General features: G+C 36.9%; 1 protein-coding gene across 2 annotated transcripts; it reads left to right on the top strand.

The window, feature by feature from the left end:
* Nucleotides 1-546: 546 nt before the first annotated feature.
* LOC103261942 (LON peptidase N-terminal domain and RING finger protein 1) lies at nt 547-23,135 on the top strand. 2 transcript variants are annotated; one of them, XM_021713047.1, is made up of 11 exons: nt 547-667; nt 2,547-2,669; nt 5,719-5,868; nt 6,708-6,948; nt 7,050-7,146; nt 8,461-8,575; nt 11,783-11,904; nt 14,571-14,729; nt 14,846-15,008; nt 18,302-18,454; nt 21,782-23,135. In XM_021713047.1, the coding sequence occupies exons 3-11, from the start codon at nt 5,827-5,829 to the stop codon at nt 21,938-21,940; spliced, it is 1,251 nt and encodes a 416-aa protein (XP_021568722.1). In that variant the 5' UTR covers nt 547-667; nt 2,547-2,669; nt 5,719-5,826; the 3' UTR covers nt 21,941-23,135. The 2 variants fall into 2 exon arrangements, with proteins under 2 accessions (XP_021568722.1, XP_021568724.1); XM_021713049.1 differs by having other exon boundaries at nt 7,083-7,146.
* The last annotated feature ends 1,702 nt before the right edge of the window (nt 23,136-24,837 follow it).

The raw sequence follows: 24,837 nt of genomic DNA on the forward strand, positions 1-24,837 counted from the left end.
ATGGCAAGAATTGAGATTTTTGAATGATTCTTATCAACCCATTTCCTGCAGAGTCTAGACCACTGTATATTCTTATAAGATTGATCCTTCATCAGTCCCTGGTGACTGTGGAGAGTCCCTTGCAATAGCTGTTTATATGGTCGTTTTTATAAATGAGGATTTAGAAATTAGTGTATAAAAATAAGATTTGCTATACAAAGGTAAATCTAAATATCAAAAACATGTCTTTAAAATCTTTATAGATTACCTTTTTATTAAAAAATTGGTTTTCTTGAGGATGATTATTCATATTATAAAAATATTTCTGGTATTTCTAAAACAGTCATTTCTTCTACTAAAATGATCTGCTTACAGTTATTTGATAGATTGTGTAGAAAAGACTCAGCATGTAAAGTGGGTTGCATCTGTGCTCGCCTTGCTTCATAAACTTTAGTTTGGTGATTCTGACTCTGGAATCAATGAGTCATTTCTTAATCTAGTATGATAATATTTTGTGGATTATATAATCTTTTAAAAATAATCATGTCCTTATAAAATATTTATTTCAGAGCCCAGTGACTTGATTCTAAAAATTTATAGAGCAGAATCATATGCTGGTCTCCAAGAGTATAAAGCAGCCATTGAAGATTTAAATGCAGTTCTCTTCCAACTTCCAGATTGGCCTGAGGTAAAATGACTGTTTTATATTTGCATAAGTTTTAAAATTTCAACTGTAGGGAATATGCATTCAGTCACAGTTACAAGTTTTAACAAAATGGATGGTTGACTCTAAATAAAATACATAGCATCCTAAAAATATAGGTTCAGTATTTTTAGTGGATGAGTATCATCTGACAATTTTTTTTTAATTTTAAGAAAGTTTTGTTTCATGAATAAGAAACAAACAATTAATGGCACAGAAAAAAACACGCATTATTAAACAAAATTTCCACAAAGAAATACAATTTACCATATTGTAGAAATGGATCCAAACTGAACTTCATTGAAGGAGATTTTTTAGTGGTCTTTGAAACTGGAAAGTTGTTTGTTCGAGACACTACAGTAGCAACTAAGTGATGAGGCAGTGATTTAATACAGAAGATGGGGCAAAGAAGGCTGCCTTGCCCATATGGCTTTAAAAAAGACTTGAGAAATGCATATAAGATATAATCAGTTTTTTAATTTTCCTTTTTATCAGATTACCAAAACAGATCAGCTCATCTCTCATACATGTTCTTTAAGATAGAAGTTACTTTTTTATATGACTTTTCCCCTCTATTAGAAATGGTGCCTTTGAGGACAGTATAATAAGGGTGCTTTAAAAATTATAAATTAATTGCAGAAATGATGCAAAGTCCTATGATGGCATGACTGGTTAGTACAAAGCAGATATATATTAAGAATAAGAGAGCAGTGGGTGGCATGGATAGATTTTAAACTGTTGAAAAGAAAAGAACTGTCTGGACTTATCACTGAAGTGATGTAATTAGAAATGTGCTTTTCTTCAGCCATTGAAAAGGTAGGTAAAAACTTTGACTAGAACATTCTTTCGGCTTCTCTGATGTTATTTAATAGTAATAGTTTTATGACTTGTAAAACCTCTTTCATTCTAATCATGTAAGCAGGGCACATTTAAAGTTTACCAATTGACCTTTGTTGGTGGACTGTCCCACAAATTGAAGTCTGGTTTATCAATGATTATTAGTAGGGTTCCAGTTTTTGTCATAGAGCTAGCTGAACTCATATCATGAAGGAGAAAAAGACAATAAGAATTTATAGCCGGGCTCGGTGGTTCAGCCTGTAATCCCGTGCCTTTGGGAGGCTGAGGTGAGTGGATTGCCTGAGCCCGTGGGTTCGAGACCCACCTGGGCAGCGAGACCTCATCTCTACAATAAATCAAAAAATCAGCCGGGCATGGTAGCGCATGCCTGTAATTCCGGCTACTTGGAAGGCTGAGGCGGAAGGATCGCCAGTGCCCAGCAGGTCGAGGCTGCGGTGGCCGGAAGCGGCCACTGCACTCCAGTCTGGGCGACAGAGTGAGACTCCAACTCAAAAAAAAAGAGAATTTATAAAAAGTGTCATGTCTACAAGTAAGTACTTTCTTAGGAAATATAGACAAACATACATTCCTAATAACTTCTAAGACATTTACCTTATTGCCCTGATTCTAAGATGCATGTTTTTTCACATTTTAATGTTTCTTTAATCTTGATGCATCTTAAAAGTCAGCATAATTTTACATATTATTCCCTTTTCCATAAAACAGCTATCATTAAATCAATAATATTTAAAGCAGTACTTTCTTAAAAGTGAGGAAATGTGTTATTTCTGGCCTTACCTAGCTCTGACTTGCTGTGGAACTCTGGTTAGGTCATTGTCTGGTTCCCAGTTCCCCTGTTAGTGTTTCTCCAGTGTGGTGTGTAGATATGCCTTTAAAACGTTGGGACCTCAGTCATTCAGAGTTTCAGAATCAACATTTCTGAGCAGACTGATTTGTTTTTCTTGATAATGATTTTTTAAAAATAATTATATATTATAAAGGTTTTATTTATGTGCTTTTATTGAAGGTCTACTTCAGGAAGGGAAAAGTGCTCCACGATGCTGGTTTTTTAGGTGATGCCTTACAACTCTTTCTTCAGTGCTTAACCCTTGATGAAGATTTTGCCCCTGCAAAGCTACAAGTAGAAAAGGTAATCAGTTTACCAACTACAGTAATTCAAGGCAGGTCTGAGGCATAGACCTCTTTTCCAAAAATGCTAATACAAAGTTAGAATAAGAATTTAAGAAATTATAACTTAGGAGCAATTTAACAAGTGGTTTTCAGGTTTATATACTTAGTGTTTTGGGTTCTTAGTGAAATAAAACTTTTCATTCACAGTTATTTCAGTGTAATTTTTTTTGTTTAGTTAATTTGGTTTTCTTTACTCTTTTTTTTTTTTTTTTTTTGAGTTGCATTCTCGCTCTGTCACCAAGGCTGGAGTGCAATGACCTGCTCACAGCCACCCCAGCATCAACCTGCTGGGCTCTGGCAATGCTTCCACCTCAGCCTTTCAAGTAGCCAGAACTATAAGCATGCAATACCACGCTAGGCTAATTTTTGATTTGTTGTAGAGATGAGGTCTCACCAAGTTGCCTAGGCTGGTCTTGAGCCCGTGGGCTCAGGCAATCCACTCCCCTCGGCTCTGAAAGTGCTGGGATTACAGTCTGAGCCACCGAACCTGGCCACTTTATCTTTTTAATAGTTTTGTTCAATCCAAGCCAGACTGATGGTTCTTAATTGATCAGTGGTATCCTGAAGTTCCTGCTCAGGAATCTTACCTGCGTTTTGCCAGTTACTTCAGGTCTCACCTGTGCTTAGTTCCTGTGATTTCCTGTAGTGTTGCCCCAGTCCATTTGTTTTGCCGTATTTTTCTCAATACTCTATGTGTCATTTTCCAAAGTTCATTCTGTTTATGGTATGTAAGTTGGTATTAAATTTAAAAGGTAGGGGAAGAGGTAAGGAAAAGAGCTCTCTTATCAAATGTGTTTTGGAAACATTGGGTTAAACCAAGTTAGACAGGTTTCTTCAGAAGTCCTGAGAGTCTTTGACATGTCAGCATGAAATAAAATAGCCTTCAGCTCTTGCCAGACTTATTCACAGAGTATCTGGAAAGAGTCAGGTCTTTGAAAAAATTCTTGGAGAAAATCTAATACTTAGTACAAAGTCAGGATTCCACTCATGATGCTCTCCTCAGTATCCTCTAAATATGCCACATTATTTATCACAGCTGTAGTGTTTCTTAGAGTGTGATTTTTTTTTTGTCAGAATCACTTTGGGTTCATGCTAAACATAAAGATTACTGAATCCCACTGACTGCAGGTCTTTGGGATCAAAATCTCTGAAATTGGGGCACTGGTTTAACAAGCATCCCTGGAGATACTTATGTGCCATAAAGTATGAGAACTTTGAAATTTTTCTCAGATCTCAACTCCCTTCAGAATCCAGGTAGCGTTGGTAAATCCTCTATGAGTTTGTTTGCATATACATTCTAACCCACTGACTTAACATAAAATTTTTCACTATTATTTGTTTTCTGGCTTTTCCATATTTGTTTGTGTTATCTCCCTGGTGAGTCTGCAAACATTTTAGAGCCTGTGTATTTATATTTTCGGTGCTGCCTGACATCCTTATATTTCTGGAAACACTTGTTTGCTGGTAAATATGGTCGGGTGAATGCAAAACAAATGATGCTTTAAAACTTTGTTTTTATCTAATATATTTCTTGTATTATAATTGACATATAATAAAATGCATGAATTTTGCAGTTCAGTGAATTTTGAGAAATATATAAGCTCGTGTAATAGCACCCCAGTGAAAAAATAGAGACTATTTCCATCATCCTAGGAAACTTCTAGACTACAAAGTTTCTTCATCTCCTTTCGAGTAAATCCTCCATCCCTACTCTTAGAAGCAGCTACCGTTCAGATTTCTATCACCATAGAGTAGCGTTGCCCATTCTAGAACTTTGTAGGAATGGAATTAGTGTGTACTCCTTCATGTCTGGCTTTTTTGATTGACATAATATTTACAATACATCCAGTCATTTTTTCCTTTTGTGTTTATTGTTCATTAAATATTTCATTATATGAGCATACCATGGCTTGTGGTATTTAGCTAGTAGTGATTTTCATTTGAATAGTTTCCAGTTTTTTAAAACTATTATGCTTAAAGCTACTATGAACGTTCTTGTACAAGTCATTTTGTGGATATGTTTTCACATCTCTTTGGCAAATACTTAGGAGTGGAGTTGCTGGATTGTAGGGTAGGTGTGTGTTAACACATTTTTTTTAAATCCGAGGAAATGTGAAAGTATATACAGATTTTTAAATGTTTGTTTATTAAACGGGGTATTGCTTTTATTTACATTGTGTATATTTCCAAATAATGAATTTTATCTGTTTAAGAGATAGTATAGCTGAAAAACAAGACCTCCAAATTTGGACTTTAAGAAATGCCTTGCTGTTCTTAAAAATACAGCTTACTGGACAACTAAAAAAAAAATCAGAATCCCTTATTTTCTTCTAGCCAGGTTTCTACTCTGTCTTAACCTACCCTGTTTCTGTGATAGTTTTAGGTGTATTCCTGGTATAAGCACCCAGAAATTTTATTTTCCAACTGTCTCCCTCTTTAACTCCCTACTGTTACAGGGAACTGCCATCTGGTATGCCCAACCAAGTTCTGGGCAGTAGAGTGACTGCCCACACAGGTTAGTTGTTCAGAGAGAAGTTAAATTCAATGTAAATAAAGGGAGTTTTTTAGTTTTGTATTTAGAGGTCCAAGTTTTTTAATTCACATGAATACTCTAAGTTCAACCTTAAAATATGCATTGGGGTGAACATCAACTATTTTGATAGGATAGGGTTCACTGAGATTCAGAGACAGACATTTTATACTCCTTTTAAGATATTTTCTTTTTATAATCCTTATTTTAGAAAGTCAGCCTTTACCTGAGTCTTACCACTCCCATGCCTTCATTTCAAAATTTTGAATCATTTTTTTGAGGTGATTTGACCCCATGAGGTACACTTTGGTTTTGCAAAACTTTATAAACTTACAGTATTGCTTAGCTTGTTTCTTTCCTGCTCACTAAAAATAATGTCTGGTACAAACATTCCAAAAGTTTCTTAAGTAAATTTATATTAAATTATTCTTAACCAAATATTTTGTATTTTCTGTTACTTTTAATATTTCTCTTACAGATTTTATGTGATTTATTATCACCTGAAAACTTAAAAGAAGGCCTGAAGGAACCTTCTTGGAGTTCATTACCATGTACTAAAAACAAGCCTTTTGGTTTTCCTTCAGTAATGGAAGAGTCTCCGTCTCCCAGTGAGCTTAGCCCAAAGCAGGTAATGGATGATCATGGGTTTAGCATATCTGTTTCTTTACAAGTTAAGTTCTTCACTTTCCTAGTTTCAAGCACTAGAACCTTTTTAAGTACTTTTAAACTGTTTAGTTATCTTAATAAAATTTTGTCTGTAGCCTTTTATTTTACACTAAAACCTTTTATGTAAAGTATTTGCTTATTAATCACAATTTTAAGTCACGTGAATGTTAGGCAACTTTTAGTGTTTAGAATATGTAGAGCATTGTATTTATTTTGATTTCAGGGTAAGAACAACGATATTATAGCTTTATAATAAGGTTTAAACCTTATTATAACATAAGTCACATTAATGTCTAGGGCTAGTACAGTTGTCCCTCCTATCTTTGAGGGATAGGTTCCAGAACCTCTCACAGATACCAAAATTCATAAATGCTCAAGTCCCTTATATAAAATGGCATAGTCTTTGCATATAACCTATTCACATTTTTGCATATACTTAAATAATCTCGAAATTACTTATATTACCTAATACAATGTAAATGCTATGTAGATGGTGTTTATACTGTATTGTTTAGGGAATAATGACAAAAAAGGCCTACATTTTCAGACCTTTTTTTTTCGCATATATTTTCTATGCCCAGTTGGTTGAGTCCACATATGCATAATCCATGGATATGGAGGGCTGATTGTACTGGCAAAAATAATTTGCTTGTTACAGTTTTGGAATTCAAAGTTGTGATGTTAAATGAACATTGAAATGAGCATTGTAAGGCATTGAAATTTCACTTCAGTTTAATTCTTGATAAGAGGAATAAAAGATAAAAAGAAATATGGTTATCTGTGTTTATTGTATTTTTGTAGAATGAAGAAATACCAGAGATCACATCAGAGCATGTCAAAGGAAGCTTAAACCGTGCTCAGTCAGCACAGTCTATAAATTCAACAGAAATGCCTACCCGAGAGGATTGTTTAAAAAGAGTGTCCTCAGAACCTTTACTGTCTGTTCAGGAAAAAGGTGTTCTGCTAAAAAGAAAGTTGTCCCTTTTAGAACAGGATGTGATTGTGAATGAAGATGGAAGAAATAAGCTTAAAAAACAAGGAGGTAAAAATTTCACTATACTCTAATATAAAATAAATTTTTTGTGTAGAATAGCCTTTAAATTTTTGTCTAAAGAAGAAAACCCTGTTTCTTTGTTTTAATAGAAACTCCGAATGAAGTCTGTATGTTTTCATTAGCTTATGGCGATATTCCAGAAGAATTAATAGATGCCTCAGACTTTGAGTGCTCTCTTTGCATGAGGTACGCGTATAAAACTTTATAGAAGATGAATATTTTATGTTATTTTAAATAAAACACAGTGTAGATAAAGGTAATAATAAACAGTGTAAAATAACAAATTGCTGGACTTGCATTAAAAATCAAAAGACTTGCATTTAGTCCTGTGTTTACCTTCTACACCTTGGGCCAATGAGTGGATCTCTGAACTTTAGGTCTCCTGGTTTAGAAAGTGGGGTCAGTATCCATGTAGCCTATATCTCAATGTTGTAAGAATCAAATGACTTAAGTATAAAAATAATCTGAAATTATAAAGTACTATGAAAGTTACAGATGCTATTATGAAACTTTGACATATCCATGGCCTTAGATTTGGGTAAGAATTCTAATTTTGTGCTTTATGTATATTATTCTGTCTTTTTAATGCATGTTAATCATAAAATATTTTCAAAATAACATAAGGATAAGGACTTCTATTATGCAGAATGCTTATAATTCTAAAAGTCTGAATGTTTTGAAAGAATATTCCTTACTCATGTCAATTATGGTAGATTCAAAGGACTCATGAAGAGTCAGAAGGCCTGGTGTTGGCCATACTAAGCTGGTAGTAACTATATTCCTGAGTAAGTCTCTTAATTCTGAGCCTTGGTTTCTTCTTCTGTGAAGAGAGGGGATTACACTAAACAATTTCTAAAGTACTCCCAAATCTAACAATATTTCTAGGAAATTCAGAATGTTTCAGAAAATAATTGTACAGTAAATAAAATTAGTTTTTTCCTGCATTTTTTAAGTATTAAGCACAATGTTTCTTTAGGATTCAACTGTAATATTTTAATTAGATTATTTTTATGGATTTTATATAGTAAGACTTTTATAAACCTATTATAAAGAAACATTTTTAAGTTGATAGTAAAATGGGACTCTAAAGGCAATACAAAAGGTAATAATTATTACTGATATATTTTGTTATTTTTAATGAAGTCTTTGAAATATGCTGTGTATTTTACATTCACTGCACATCAGTTTAGACTAGTCACATTTCAAGGACTTAGTAGCCACAGCTGTCCAGTGGCTGTTGCATTAGTCAGGATAGCTCTGGGCCCTTGGCAGGGGACCTCTGTTAATGGAGAACTTTTAAAACATTCAGGAGGACATAGTTTGCCTATCTTTACCCTCGCCCTCCTTTCATGCCCACTGGGCCCTCCTTCTGCCTCTAGAAAGAGGTTAGTGTTACGGGTCTGCCTCTAGAAACAGGTTAGTGTTATGGTTCCATTAGTACAAGCTTTTCCAATGGGTTGATTAATGTGAAAACTTAACATGTAGTTTTGTTGATTTCAGGTTGTTTTTTGAGCCAGTGACAACCCCTTGTGGACATTCGTTCTGTAAGAATTGTCTTGAGCGTTGTTTAGATCATGCGCCATATTGTCCTCTTTGCAAAGAAAGTTTAAAAGAGGTAAATATTTGTATATGTGTCTGTTAATTGGCCTTAAGTTTGGCAACATGGTTTGATTTCTGTTCAGCCATAGAAATGGTGATTATCGTGTTCAGAATGAATTACATTATATGTCCTGAGTGACTAAAAAGAATAATGTTTATTACTCATATGCTAATATTGGAGAAAAGTGAAACTGAAGAGAGTAGGGGAAAGAAAATAGGACCCAGAGGGCAAGCCTCTTGCACTCAATTTTTTTCTTTCTTTCTTTTTTTTTTTTTTTTTTTTTTTTTAACAAAAGGAGGTACAGCTAGTGACCTGGTCAGGGATAGGTTCAGTTTTCATGATGACAGTATTGGGGAAATCCTACTGCCTTGCTTCTCAGCCTCAATAATAAGCCAAATTTGAGGTCTATTCCAGCTCCCCTAACATCTAGAACAACTCTCTCCAATAGAATTTTCTACATTGATGGAAATATTTTATATCTTTTCTGTCTGATGTGGTAGCCACTAACCAGGCATGGCTACTAAGCCTTTGAATGTTAGTGTGACTGAGGAACTGTACTTTAAATTTTGTTTAACTTATGTTTAAGTAGGCACATTTGACTAGTGGCTATCACCTTGGACAGTGCAGCTCTAGAAAAGTGTCAACTGGAAAGAAGAGGGGAGGTACAACTTCCTGCACTCCTTCTTGTAGAGTTCGTGATCATTTCTAATAAGCTGTCATGGGAATGTTGTCAGATCTCAGTGGTAATCTTCTGTAACTGACGAGAGGACTGCACCCTCTCCACCATGCTAGAGTGACGCAGAAAGGTGAGGCTAAAATCTCTGATTCCCAGAGGCAGTTGTAAGTAGCATCGATCAGGGAGAGTGATTCTGTCTCTGGTGATTGACAGAATTATTCAAAGAAAAAAAGTGTCTTCCACATATGAATAAAAAATTAATAAAATTTTTATAGATAGAGTTATTCCTTATATAGAAAACAGCTCAATAGAGATATCATAATAGCATATGTGTATTATATTTGATATGTGTCTTACATGTATAACAAGCTGTTATGTAAGACAAACCCATATACAGAATGTTCACAAAGATGGGAAACATAAGATAAACTTATTTTTAAAGAGTTTGTTAGTTACATTTTTAATTAATATGCTCAATGTTAGTGAAGGATTCTAAACATGCTGTTTTTCCAGACTTATTAGATACTCTCTAGTTCGTTATGCTTCTTTTTTCAGACTGTTAGATCCATTGCTTTAATTTAGAAACATTTAATCTTAAAAAATGTCTGGAGTTTTAAAAAATTAAGCATATTATTTGAAAATATTTCTAACACACTGGTTAAAAATGTTTATTCTGTGTCCATCTTTGGAGACACCCTGTATAATATAATTTGTAAAATCTAGAAATATATAATATGTAATTTAAAAAATAATATTGGTTTGTGCTACAGTTTTACATTTTTTCCTACTTGTCATTTATTGTGCTTATTTTTCTGTTTAAATATATTTTAAAGAAATGATTTTTATAGCAGCATAATAGGCCAATGGTTTAACATTTCCTTATTATTGGGTATAAAAGTTGTTTTGTTCTCTCTTTTTATGTACAATGCTTTGGTCAACATCATTTTAAATTAATGATTATATACATCTTTGACTATTTCCTTAGGTTAAATTCCTGGGAGGTGAATTACTGGATCAAAGCCCATATATTTGTGAAGCTCTTAAAACCAATTGCCAGATTTCCTTACCCCCAGAAATGTTACACAGGTTTAGATTCCTATCAGTAATGTAAGAGAGGTTGTAGTTCCCCAAATGTTACATGACTGTTAAATTTGTAAACATCTTTATTAACTCAACAGAAAGTGATAATAGGATTGCTTTTATAATGCCTATAATTTGATTAATTTTGTGATAAGCTCTAACCTTATCTGTGTATTTATTACCTACTTAAGGGAACCTCTGCCCAGGCTATATAGTCCAGTGGTTCTCAAAGTATATTTCCCTGACCAGCAGTATCTGTTACGAGAATTTGTTGGAAATACAAGTTCTCAGACTTCACTTCAGATCCACTAAATCAGAAACTCTGGAGTGGGGCTCAGCAGTCTATATTTTAGCAAGGCTAGATTCATGCTAAAGTTTGAAAAACATGACTAGAACAAATTTTCCACCCTCTCACATTTCCTAATCGATTCTTTATTGGATAAGGACAAAATCCTTGTTTTTGCTGACACTACAGATTAAAGAGTGACTTCTCTCTGTCTTGTGATTGTCTCCCAAGAGTTTTTCCTCACTACTTCTATTAAGTAAATATGTATGGGGCATTTTCTTTGTACAAAGTTTTGTGCATACACTTTGATTGTCCCTGGTCCCAAGCAATTTTTAGTTAAATTACAAAAATTTAGTGTATCCATATACACTTACTACAGTATAATAGTGCCTTTTATGTGGTAAAAACAGTAAAATAGTGGGTTCTTGGGAGACAGAAAAATAATTAAGGAAGACTTTATGAAAAAAGTAAAACTGGAGTCAGCCTTGAAGACTAGATAGATTTTCATAGGCAGGAGTGAGAAAGAAGACTTTTATCATTTGGAAAAGAGAATGACACAAAAACTCATGAGGAAAGTACAAAGTATTTAGAGAGTAGTACAAATGTACCATTTTATATAGAGTTGGAATGGATGGATCCGCTAAGAAAAGCAGTACCTTGAGAAGGGTCTGAATGATCATCAGTGATAACGGAATTAAAATCTGAAGGAAAATTTATCTGGAGATTTTTCCTCTGTAACTGGGAACAAAACAGAGAATAGTTTTACTCTTCCTAAACAGAGCAAATGCATCATTTTCTTAATTCCTTATCTTCTTTTTGTATCTCAGTTAAAATGACTGCTTAGTACCCATGAGCTGTCAGACGGAAGTTGGCATTGGTTGCGGGAGATGACAGGGCAGGGCCGACTGCTGCTGAGACAGGCTCTGTGATCATGGCAGGCGGTTCTGCACAGGGCTGGGTTCACATTGCAGCCATGTATCTTTAATGCCCTTGAGCAAAACCTCAGACAGCTCACTTGTGTAGCATCAGCCATTGTAATGCTCCACCTCACTAATTAAATTAATTTGGAATTGACTGTATACATTTGTAATAAAGGCGTTAATATATCAGTTAAACTGTGTTGCCTGTTTTATACTGTAGGAAAACAACTACTGGAATGTAAAATAATATTGTCTTTTAGTATCTAGCAGATAGGAGGTACTGTGTCACACAGCTGTTGGAAGAATTAATAGTGAAGTATCTGCCTGATGAACTGTCTGAGAGAAAAAAAATATATGATGAAGAAACTGCTGAACTCTCACAGTAAGTTTCTTCTCATAAAAGTTAAATTATGAACTACTGCCCTTTAAAATAGTAAAGAGAAACCTTCTCACAGCAAGCTGGATCCTGTCTTTAACTCAGTCTAGTCAAAGGCATTTTTTTAAACAAAATTTTCAGTTTCCCCTGTCCTCAACAGACAGAGTTCTTTAAAAGTTCATTTGGTAGCATCCAGACATTCTGTAGGAATTATGGACTCAGCTCTTGAGGCTTAAGCAGTATGTTAGGTGGGGGAGGAATTTCCCACAGTGACATCAGGCAGTGGAATGGGGAATAGAGAGGTGGTGCTGGTAGCAGTGACATTGATGTTAATGACAACTCTCCTGTGTCTTGTGCATAGGGCAGGTTGAGGAAAAGTGGCCTTACTCAGCCGGGGATTCTTAGTCAACTAGAGGTTTGGAAGGAGACTTTCCAAACTTTGAGACCTGAGACTGAAATTGGAAGGGGTGTCTTAGGGGCTACATCGTCATTTAATCAAGGTACTGACCAGGAAAAGAAGTGAGTTATCAGGAAGGCAGAGAACCCAGAGGTAACTCTGGGATTGAGTAGCCCATACCACCACTATCGGAAGAGCACAGGGCCTGGCTGGAGCTGGCTGGGCTGGGCCTGACTTTGCTTTCCTGGACATCTTTCCTTTTATTTCCCATAATGTCTTCTCCTCTTTGGCCATTACTTGGGTCTCTTTAAATTTCATTTACAGGTTTTTAATTTCTTAACTCTGTTTCTTTCACTTTCTTTTAACTGACCACGTTAAATTTTAAAAATTGTAATTTTTATATGCTGTTTCTGTTTAACAACCTTTGTTTCCATTTTTGTTCAAAATGTAAATTGAACATTTTATATTTCTCACTTTCTAACAGAAATTGTGCCTGTAGACTCTTCTTTTACAATAAGTGCTTCTCAAGTGTCTTCAGTGGGTCCGTGGCCTTCAATAGAAGAAAGATTTCCAGTCTTTTCTTTACAGAAATAAATATTGATTCGTCTTCCCACAGAATTGACATTTTATTGTGTGATTTTGTGATATAAAATATTATGATATAAGGATTATGAACCTTTTTGATCAACACTGAAGCATTTAGATTTAAGAAAGCTACAACTGTACTTTTGAAATCTTAAACAGTGATTCCACCACATGGCCCACAGAAGAGTGGTGTATGCAAATGAGGTAGCAACATGCAGAGAGCTGAGTGTTGGAGAGGGAAGCTTCAGGGAATCTTGCTGCTTCCTGATGGGGCTATTTTAAAACACATATTTAAACAAGTTTTTTTAAAATATTATGTTTGTATAAGTAATTTATGGTCATTTTGAAGAAAAACTGAAAAATATAAATAAGCATTAAAAATAAAGCTGTGATCTGCAACCGAGAGGTAACCGTGATTGGCATTTTGGCATATATCCTTCCAGACTTTAATACACACACACACATATTTTATGGTTTTTTGAGTCAAAGTCTCTGTTGCCTAGGCTGGAGTGCAGTGGCACAATTATGGCTACTGCAGACTTGACCTGTGGGCTCAGGTGATCCTTTTGCATGGGCCATCCAAGTAGCCGGGACTACAGATGCATGCCACTACACCCGGCTAATTTTTTAATTTTTGTAGAGATGAGGTTTGCCATTTTGCCCAGGCTGGTCTCGAGCTCCTCAGCTCACATAGTCCTCTTGCCTCAGCCTCCCAAAGTGCTAGAATTATAAGCATGAGCCACCATGCCAAGTCCAGTGTGTGTAATTATATTTTAAGCAAAGATGGGATGATGTTATTCATCTTATTCTATAACCTCCTCTTGTTGTGAATATAAGCATTTTTTCTAAGTCAGTGCCACACACATCACAGAGTGTCCCATTGTATGGATTTACCATAGTTTATCTTCTAGTCTCCTCTTGAGGCTTCTACGCTGCTACCCCTGGTGCTGTGGCGAACATTCCTGTAGTACTTGTAGAATCATTTCTAAAAGTGAGCCTGTAGGTTCCAAGGACAGGAACATTTCCTATCAAAAACACGAGGTTTCAGATATCGACAGCCACATCGTTCTTTAGCAGGACTGTTGTTCCACACTGCCCCACACGCTGCCAGCTGTTCCCATGCCCTTGACAGAACTGAGCATGGATGTTATCCTTCTGTTACTTTCTACTAATCTGGCAATGAAAAATGTTCTGTCATTTTAATTATCTGGAAAAAAATGTCAGGTTATTTTTTTTTATCATGAGTTTGAACATATTTTCATGCCTAGGAATTTTTAATTATTTGCATTTCATCTGTTGTGGGAACTCGTTTTTTTCTTATTGTCATCTAAGAATAACTGAGTGTTTTATGGATAAAAGATTAACTGTTAAGTGTTACAGATGTTTAAAACAGATTTTTAATATAAAATGCCAGTTACAATTCTCTTTTGATTCATAAAGATACTTAGCTCTGTGTGATAACCTGGTGTTTCAAGATTCACTCTTACTCATATGAGTAAGAGGATCACAAACAGGTTTTTAGTATTCATAGTGCATCAGTGTGAGGTTAAAGAAAGGGGTGCTGGTTCTTCTTGCCAAGAGTAAAAATCACCTTATTTAGAACGAATTTCTTTTTTACATTAATTTATTACTGTTACTAACTTTACTCATTTTTTGTGTTTTGATCTATAATAAATATTCTCTCCTTCAGCTTGACCAAGAATGTTCCAATATTTGTTTGCACTATGGCCTATCCCACTGTGCCTTGCCCTCTTCATGTATTTGAGCCAAGATACAGACTGATGATTCGAAGAAGTATACAAACTGGAACCAAACAGTTTGGGATGTGTGTCAGTGATGCACAGAGCAGGTATGCTTTTTTTTTTTTTTAACTTAAATATTTGTACTTGTATTGGAACTTTGAAGATAGGTGAGGTCTTGCATGCTTGTGATTGAACTTTGTTACTAACTGGAGTTTTCTTTAAGTTTTGCAGATTATGGTTGTATGTTACAAATTAGAAATGTACATTTCTTGCCTGATGGAAGGTCTGTGGTTGATACAGTTGGAGGAAAGCGGTTTCGGGTTTTAAACAGAGGAATGAAAGATGGATATTGCACTGCAGACATCGAATATCTGGAAGATGTGAAGGTATTTAAAAGTTTTATTTTCCAGCACACTTTGGTAGACTGTGTTCCAGATATACAGGGTGATTTTTTTTTTTCTAGGCATATGAACAGTTCTTCCTATCAGAGACACTCATCAGTGCTACTTACAAGAATGAGCTCCAAGTTACCTTGCTCTTATCTTGCTTCTAATCATTGTCATTCTAAGAGAATTTGGGAAGACTAGAACCTTAATCCTCTTCATTTCTACAGGCTTAATGAACAGCATAGTGTCTAGAATGTGTATGTATACATATAGTAGGTACTTCACAAGAGTGGTTGACTAAAATGAACTTCCAACCCATCCAGATTTTGAAAGGTTCAACTTTATTCCCAGTTTTATTGAATGTATTAGTAGTCCAAGGTGATACAATCAGCAGATTGAAATTTGTTGTGAAGGTAAACACACAGAATCCTATAAAGAACTATTCTGTGCCTAGATTAAGATTGTTCCTGTGCCCAAGTTAAAATAAATAGAGTTGGATGCTGGTTAAAGCTCTAAGGCAGCATAGATAAAGCACTGCCAGTATGCATATTAGGGCAACCTGCGTAGGGTTATTGTGATATCTTTTTTGGATAGAGTAAATGAGCCCCTTTTGATGTTTGCAATACCTAATTTTCCAACTGCAATGTGTTTAGGAACCAGTAAAGTGACTTGTGATGCTGTATATAACAAATTGAAGGTATTTTCTTTCGGAAAAGCATTATAAAAACATAAATCTTATACCATCACTAGTTCATTGATCTAAGGCCCTTCATTTCAGTCAACATTTATTAAATGTTGGCATTAGGTATCTTCATATATGTTAACTCATTGAGTTTTCATAACTCTATACTTAGCAGATGAGGAAAGTATGATTCAGTAACTCCTTTGCCAAAGATCATGTAGATGGGGTAACAAACATGATTTAAACTCAATTCTCTGATTCCAGGTTCTGAGCCTTATCATTGCCATCATAGTCTGCTGATAAACTTGATTAGACTGATATTGCCTGTCCTATATTATAAAAATTCTATGGAGCTGGGTGCGGTAACTCATGCCTGTAATGCCAGCACTTTGGGAGGTGTAGGCAAGGGGATTGCCTAAGCCCAGGAGTTCAAGACGAGCCTGGGCAACTTGGAGAGACCTTGTCTCTACGATAAATTTAAAAAAAAATTAGCCAGATACAGTGGCCTGTGCTTGTAGTTTAACTACTTGGAAGGCTGAGGTGGAAGGGTCACCTGAGTTCAGCAGGCCGAGGCTACAGTAGCTGTGATTGTGCCACTGCACTCCAGCCTAGGCGACAGAGTGAGACTTCAACTAAAAAAAAACCCCAAATTATATGGGGTAACATAGCTTTGTGCAGTGGGCAAAGGTATTGTGTGAACTGAAATTTTGAGATGCTCAGTACAGTCTGTGTGTTAGGCATGCTTGGTTAATGGAATCATTTGCTAAAGGCATTGTAAGACTAGCAACCCTATTTAAGTTGTCTATAAATTTACGTCTTCATATATTGGATTTGATGGCAAAATCTCTTAAGTATGGGGCTGCACATCTATGACTATATATACTTACAAATATAAACATAGATAATAGAATAGTACATTGAAAGCATTATGGATTTGATGTTTAGAAAATTGAGTCCTCTGTGTCTTTGTGGTGTTAGGAATTTTTCCTTCTAATTTCCTTATCTGTAGAATGATTTTCCTGTCCATTCTGGAAAAACTTCTGAAATTTGCTTTCTATTCCCAAATTTTTTTTTGCATTGTAGTAATTCTATTTTCTGCGACTTTTAATAAAAGTTTAAGTTCTGTTATATTATGACAATAAATAATTTATAACAAGTAATACTATAACAAATTATAAGTTATTTGCTAACTTTAGAAGCTTGCTTTTCAAATTTCTACCTGCTTTTTGGCCAGCTTTTCATTTTCCATCTCAGACTCTTACACTTCTTAGCATTCCTTGTTTACTGGATCCCATGGTTTGTTTTCTTGAATTTTTTAAGGTTACAAAGCAGATGCTTTTAAAACAATGATTTAATAAGTCACAAACTTATTTCTTGCTCCTGTCAAGTCCCATGTATGTGAAGAGGAGACTGAAGCTTGTGTGATCATTCCAAGTCTAGAATTCTACAGTTGTATGACTCCTCTGCCTTTTTAAAAAAATTATTTTTATTGTGGTAAAATCTGAATAACAGAATTTACCCCATTTTAGCCATTTATAAGTGCACAGTTCAGTGGTATTAAGTTCATTCACATTGTTGTGCAAAAAGCAGATGTTCTTTGAACCTTAGTTTCAATTTTCATTTCCAGTCTTTCAAAAGTAAAAGTTGTTTTTTTTTTTGTCTCTTATGTGCTGTACTCCTACTTGTATATTCAAAATGTTTCAGAATTCCTTTGTTGTTTTTGTTTTAGTCATCCTTAAAGTATGAGAATCTGAGTCAGGCCTGGTGTTTGTTCAGATGAGTTAATATATATGAAATAGAGCACTACCTGGCATGTTGCCAGTGGGGTTTAAGTGTGCATTAAAGAAACCAATATAAGATGGATGCATTAAATTGAGTTCTTCCCACCTGTGTACAATGGGACTTCTCTTCTGGATCTCAGACTGGAAGACTGATGCATTTAATTTTGCATTTGCAGTTTGTGGATTCTGTAGTCTAAAGGGTAAACGCAGGGGTTGTGGAGTTAGCCATAGCTCTAGGCCTTTACAGTGAAGTTATCATTGGATCATTGATTCTCTGTCTTTTAACCTGCTGGCTTTATATGTTCGATTATTTGTTGTGTCTTTTTGTTTTTGTGCTTTGATCCAGTTCCCTAGTAAAGGATGTAATTATGCCTGGACTCCTGTTACTGTCTGTCATGTCACCTCTACCCCGAAACCCCCCCATCTTTTCTTCTGTTGTAGTCATTGTCTTCCACTTTGTTCCACTGCTTTAAAAACCCATTGATTCATAAAGACCAAAAGAATTCCATTCCAAATTTGTATAGATGTTTGATCCATAACTCATTCTCAGTCTTCTTCTTCCCACTCAGGGGATTTTAGTAGATTCTGCAGTATTGCACTAAGTCAACAAGGTTAGGTGGGGGTCAAGCCTTGTTGTCTTTCTTTAGCCTGACCAGTTAGCCCTGTATGCGCAGAAAGATATATTGTAGCATAAGAATTATACTCTGATAGCTTAGCACTGAAATAGGTTTCCCCCTCCCTAGTTTTCTGATGCTTTTTTGTACTTGTATAGGGTTGGTATATGGATGGGGGATTTGACACAGAAGTCTTACTGACTGTTGTATTTCTAGGTGGAAAATGAAGATGAGATTAAGAATCTCAGAGAACTTCATGATTTGGTGTACTCTCAAGCCTGCAGCTGGTTTCAAAATTTAAGAGACAGATTTCGAAGCCAAATTCTTCAGCACTTTGGATCGATGCCCGAAAGGGAGGAAAACCTTCAGGTATGATGGCTTTTAGACTGCTGCCAGAAGTTTCACTTTGCACATTTTTGCACATTTTCTCTGACCCCAGTCTTTAGACTCATGGCCGTGTTTTCTAGAGCCATGATAACCATTGCATTTTATATAGGTAGAGGCTGGAAATAGGGTCAGCTGAAATGCCTATAGGAGACAGTGCCAGAGAGGAAGCAAGTTCTCAACTGAAGATTGTCTAGAAGGAGGGATAAGGCATGAAACATGGATGTTACCATCTAGAGGCTGTGTCTAGGAGACATCTGTGTCTTCGAGCCCATCAGCTATTGCTGTTATTCCTTGACAGTGGAGAGACTTACCTCCATACAGTGAAAAAAATTTTCTTGCCTCTCCTTATCCCCAGCATTTTACCCCCTGCCCACTTCAGTGCATTTTTGTTTCTTCATGTTTAATACTTCACTCCTCATGGAGCTGTTATGGTCTTGCTCATCACTTAGGGTTTACATTAAGCTTCGTCTAATGAATGTGTTATCAGGCACTTTCTGTGCCAGCAAATTTGTGCAGGAGGCACTGAAAGAGACAAAAAGAAGGTCCTAATATGGAAAATCTGATTGTAGACTCATCAAAGCACTAACTTTTAGGCATAAGCTTTTTTTATTTTTTGAGTTGGAGTCTCACTCTGTTACCCAGGCTGAAGTACAGTAGCATGTTGACAGCCACCGCAACTTCGATCTGCTGGGCTTAGGTGATTCTTCTGTTTCCGCCTTCCAGGCAGTTGGAACTATAGACATGCACCACCATGCCTGGCTAATTTTTTGATTTATTGTAGAGATGAGGTCTCACCAAGTTGCCCAGGCGGGTCTTGAATCCATGGGCTCTGGCAGTCCTTTCACCTCGGCCTCCCAAAGTGCTGGGATTATAGGCATGAGCCACCTCACCCGACAGGCATAAGCATTATGAATTGAATAAGATGTTTAAGGTCAGAAGATGGTAAGTTCTATAATGAAATGACTGTAAATAAAGACATGAAGATGGAGAGATAATAGATCCCACCATGATGCACCCTGCCTCACATTCCAGTTTTTCCTAAGGTTACTCTAAGCCTGTCTGAATCCTAGTTGAACCCTTCACCTGAACTAGAAATTTCAACATCAGGCCGCCTCCAAACTGAGTACTCATTCTCCCCACACTTCATCAGTTGCCACGTTTGTTTTCTCCTGCCTTCCTGAAGCTGATTTAACATCATAAAAATAGACTTTGATAGGAATAAGTTTGAGTAAGACATTTTATTATTTTTTATTGTTTATTTTTTGCGTTGGAGTCTCACTCCATCACCAGACTGGAGTGCGGTGGCCGCTCCCAGCCACCGCAGCCTCGACCCGCTGGGCTCCGGCGATCCTTCTGCCTCAGCCTTCCGAGTAGCTGGAATTACAGGTGCACGCTACCATGCCTGGCTGATTTTTTTGATTTATTGTAGAGATGGGGTCTCGCCAAGTTGCCCAGGCAGGTCTCGAACCTGCGGGTTCAGGCAATCCACTCACCTCAGCCTCCCAAAGGCACAGGATTACAGGCCGAGCCACCGAGCCCGGCTGAGTAAGACATTTTAAATGATAAAAAACAACTTATAGAAAAGTTCCACATTAGTTTCCCATCACCATCACCACCTTTGCCCTTTATTACCTTGGCTTCCACCACTGCTGATGTTGAGTTGAGTGAGTTGGGATTTGGTTAGGAAAGGAAAACCAGCCACTCTGCATGTCCCAGGAAGGGTTTAATGTAGAAGGTAGAGTTGTGCAGTAGTTGGGAGCACTTTGGGAGGGTCAGGGATGTCACCTACAGAAGTCAGGGACTCTGCCTCCACTGATCTCCACCTGGAATGGCAAACAGTGTGCTTCTCAGGCACTTGTAAGGAAGCTGCTGTACTTCTTAGGAATCTCAGCAAGCCCCAGCGGTATCCCAGTCTGTATCAGTGAAGCAGGTGGTTCTCAGGAATTCTCTGGAATGCTGCTGCCCACACTTTGCAACAACCTTCAGGGAATAATGACTTCTTTGCTTCCAACTTCCAATCTCACAAGAGTGCCTCTTGCCGGCCAAGTCTAACCTGGAACCGTGTTGAGGGCAGGACTCTGGGAAATGTAGTTTCTGATGTCTCTGGAAGCAGAAGCAGTGGTAATGATGCTGAGCTGAAAACAAGACAATACACAAATACAGAAGTTTCATTTGATTCTAGAGGAAGCTTACAGAGGTCAACACTGATGTCACAGCTCCTTTTGTCATTCTGAAACTTCATGTTTCAGGTGCAAGGAAATGCAAATAAGTGCGCAGTAAAAGTGATACAAATCCTTGTGTGTAAATTCCTAGTCATTCCAACAGCCAGTAGTCAGCTCTTACAACATCAGAGGAACTTCTTTGTTGGAGATCTGTTTATTTTACAAACAAAACTAGAAGTGGAAGTAGAGTCTTCTCCTTCCCTCCCTCCCTCGAGAAAGGGTCTCACTTTGTTACCCAGGCTGGAGTACAGTGGTGCAGTCATAAGCTCACTGCTGCCTCAGACTCCTGGGCTCAAGCAGTCCTTCTGCCTCAGCTTCCCAAGTGGCTGGCACTACAGGCATATGCCACCACACTGAACTAGTTTTATTTTTGTAGAGATGAGGGCTTCACTGTGTTGCCCAGGCTAGTCTCAAACTCCTGGCCTCAAGCTGTCCTCCCTCCTTGGCCTCTCAAAGTACTGGGATTATAGGTGTGAGCCATCATACCTGGCCATTTAAAAAATATCTTTTAAAAATATCTTTCCTAGGGTTCCACAATATTTTGAAGAAATTTTAAATATTGAACTTTTCTTAGTGCTTCAAAGATACATGTTAAGACATTTTATTATCAGCTAGGGGCAGTGTTGCCCCACTGGACATTTGGTATTATCTAGAGACATGCTTGGCTGCCACAGCTGGGGTGGTGCTATTGGCATTGAGTGGATAGAGGTCAGAGATGCTGCTGGATGTGCTGTAATGCATAGGACGGCCTCGTACAACAAAGGCATCTGGCTCAAAATGTCAGCAGCCTGAGGTTGAGGAACTTTGCTCTAAGGCAGAGCCGTAGAGAGAAAAGCCTGAGTGTTGGCTATGGAGCCAGGTCTTGATTTTGAACTCGGCTCTGCCACATATGAGCTGAGAGATCTTGTACAATTGGCATTATGTTTCTGAGCTTCAGTATCCCCATTTTATACCTACATGATCACTAAGGATATTTGTAAAAGGACCCGGTGCATAGTAAAGTACTCAATAAATAGTAGCTTTTTGGTGGTTTGTTACTGTCATTGTACTTGTCTTATTAATACTATAAATTGTTCATTATTTTTAGGCAACTCCTAATGGACCTGCGTGGTGTTGGTGGCTTCTAGCAGTTCTTCCTGTAGATCCCCGCTACCAGCTGTCAGTTTTGTCAATGAAGTCTTTGAAAGAACGGTTGACAAAGATACAGCATATACTGACCTATTTTTCTAGAGACCAATCTAAGTAACTAACTGCTTGGATGTTCCTGTACAGTTACCCCAATCTGGCTGTGTTGATGGCCAGATTGTCCGCTGCCTTTGCACATCCAGTGCTGGTTTCAGAAATGTAATGAAACTTTTTTTTTCTTCAACCTCCTGAATCATGTGGTTCTGCAAATGAATACCTTCAACTAGGATTTAGACCACTAAGAACTTGCACAGAACAACACACACTGAATGTGTGTTAAACCTCTACATTGTGATGAAGTTGCACTATGTACCATATTCTAAAATGAAATAAGAACTCTGTGTATGTCTATGGCGTGTGTGTGTGCGCATGTGTATGCGCGCGTGTGCGTGTGTGGGTAATGTGTGTGTGCATCTTCTCTGGCTTTAAAATTTTAAAAGAAAAAAAAGCCATAGAGAGCAGAACTTGCTGAGGGTCATTTCTTGCCCAAGTTTACAACATAGCGACACAAGTTTTTCAAATTGAATTTGCCTCAGATGTATCTGTCCTAATGCTTACATTTGCACAAGTATGTAAAATAGAGAATTGAGTATCCTTCTCCATTGGAAATACTGCTCTTGCTGAATTGTCTTGACCATTGACTATGACACAGTTTCTTATTTATGTAAATATTTGCATCACAGTAGCCGCCAGGCATTGGATGCAGAACCTAGAGCCAGTTTTCAGGAACAATCGTCAACCTGACATGGTACTGTGCATCTATTCATAAAACACTTAAAACTGTGAAAATATGGTTTACATTTAATTGTATATAGAGGTAAATGGAGAACTCAATTCAGTACCAGTTAATTTGTACATTTTAGGGGGCTTTTCACATTAACTGCCCATCTGTGTAATTTATGGTTTGACATGATGTGTGTGTTTTAAAAAATTACATAGTATAAACCCATTAAGGATCTGGGAGAAGAGAAGAAGTTTAATGTAGAGCTAAGCTTTTAAAGTTTGTTTTGTTTTCGAATTCTGGTCTCGGTGCAAACGTTAGTTATGCCTTATTCATATCACAACTAGGTCACCATGCTGCGACGTGGTTTATATTCATGCGGCCCTAGAGACTTTTGTAATTATGTGTTGCAAACTTGTAACTGTCTCTATTAACTTTCTTTTATGTAAGTAATTTGTAAAAGTTTCTTAAATTTTTTGCTTTTGCTTATTTAATTTTGAATAAAAGCTAAATTCATAATACTCTTTTTCTTAAATTTTAGGTCATTATTTTAAAAAGGTTGGTAGAGAAACCAAACTGCTCTTAGAAAGTAAAGAACAGATGAGTTTTACTTACTATTTTTTGGCATTAAGCTATGATTTCCATAATATTTATTGTCAGTTTTGAGCAAAAAAAAGAAAAAATGCAGTTTCTTAAGGAGGCTTTAGGCCTCAGGACCATCCCCTAAAGCACTGTCTTCAACCTTTTAAAAAAATCCATGTCCACTTAGGATAAAATTAAAATTCTTACATTCATGCTACATCATTTGTGATTCCTCTTGGGTAAGGTAGACTTGATCATTTCTGTCCCTAATTCCCCAGCTATGATTTTCCCAGTGTAAATAAGTCATCTTTTAATATTGAATGGTTTTATAAAATTATATATTCAGAAATGACTTGCTAGAGGACCACTCCTCACTGCCACAATTAAGCCAGTTGAGAATCTATTTAATAGTTCTGTAGAAAACATCTAAAGAATGGACAGTTCCCCCAAAAGTACCTTATCAGTAGTTTCTCAGGTGTTGGATTAAACTTTCTTGTAATAAGAAATTATTATGCCAGTTAAGAAGTGACTTGCTAATGTAGATGGTTTACACACACACACACACACACACACACACACACACACACACACACACACACACACACCCTAATGGAAATGTACATATCATTTGATTCTAATTTTGCAGTAAATGATCTCTGATAGCTTTTCTGTTTAGGGATTTTTGAAAAGATCTATGAACATTTTTTCCTACTGTATTTTACTTGTTACAGCTTACATACAGCTTGTTTGTTTTTAAAAAACTGACAGAAATATTTCTCCCTTATCATTTCAAGTGTCTAAGTTCTGTCATGAATCAGAGTTTCAAGCCAAAGTAGTGAGTCGCTACTCATGCATATGTCTCTACATGTCCAATTCTTCCTGTTCTTCAAGGTCCAACTCAGATGCATTCACTCAGCTAGGAGAACACTGAACTTCATAGCACTTTCCTTGTACTTCCCTTATGGCACATAATGCAGATAACTGAATTAAATGCATACAACCTCTCGCAAGTATTATAACTGATGTCTAGCAGTTTTAGACAGGTTTAAGCTCCCAGACCTAGGCCAACCACTGAACAGAATTGAAAAATGCCAGTTAAGAAGGGAGATTGGATAAAGATGGTTAGACTGAGCAAATAATTTTGCCTTCCCTTCTTTCCCCAATTAAAAGTACAAAAAAAAAAAAGTGAAGAAAATCAAATCTAATGGCATTATAAACCAAAATGTCATCAATTGACCAGTGCTTTTGAGGAGTTTCTGAGATACAGAAGGCAGGATCTGATATATAAGGACAGGAAGTCATGGCTTTGTAGAAATGAGGACCATAGGCCAAATGGGAGTCGTTAAAGGGAAGTAAAACTTCCTCGTGGAGATTGGGCTTGAAAAGCTTGGACCATTCTCCCTCTCCCCAACTTGGGCTGTGCAGTTGGTGGCAACAGCAGTTGTTTTCAGGCCCATAGCACTGAATGTGGGCCAGAGAAGACCTACAGCCCTTCAGTAGCCGTAGCTCCCTGACAGTATGAGGAGCCCTCAGGCAAGACAGCAAGCTCCTGGCCTCCCTCATGTGACAGCATGTTCCAGTATTCCCCCAAGAAAAACAGGCAGGCTGCCTTTGAACCAACCCCAAATGCATGATCCCAGACAACAGAGGAGCAG

The sequence above is a fragment of the Carlito syrichta genome, unplaced genomic scaffold (assembly GCF_000164805.1).
Source record: "Carlito syrichta isolate Samal-C Ts95f unplaced genomic scaffold, Tarsius_syrichta-2.0.1 Scaffold91564, whole genome shotgun sequence".
Lineage (NCBI taxonomy): Eukaryota > Metazoa > Chordata > Mammalia > Primates > Tarsiidae > Carlito > Carlito syrichta.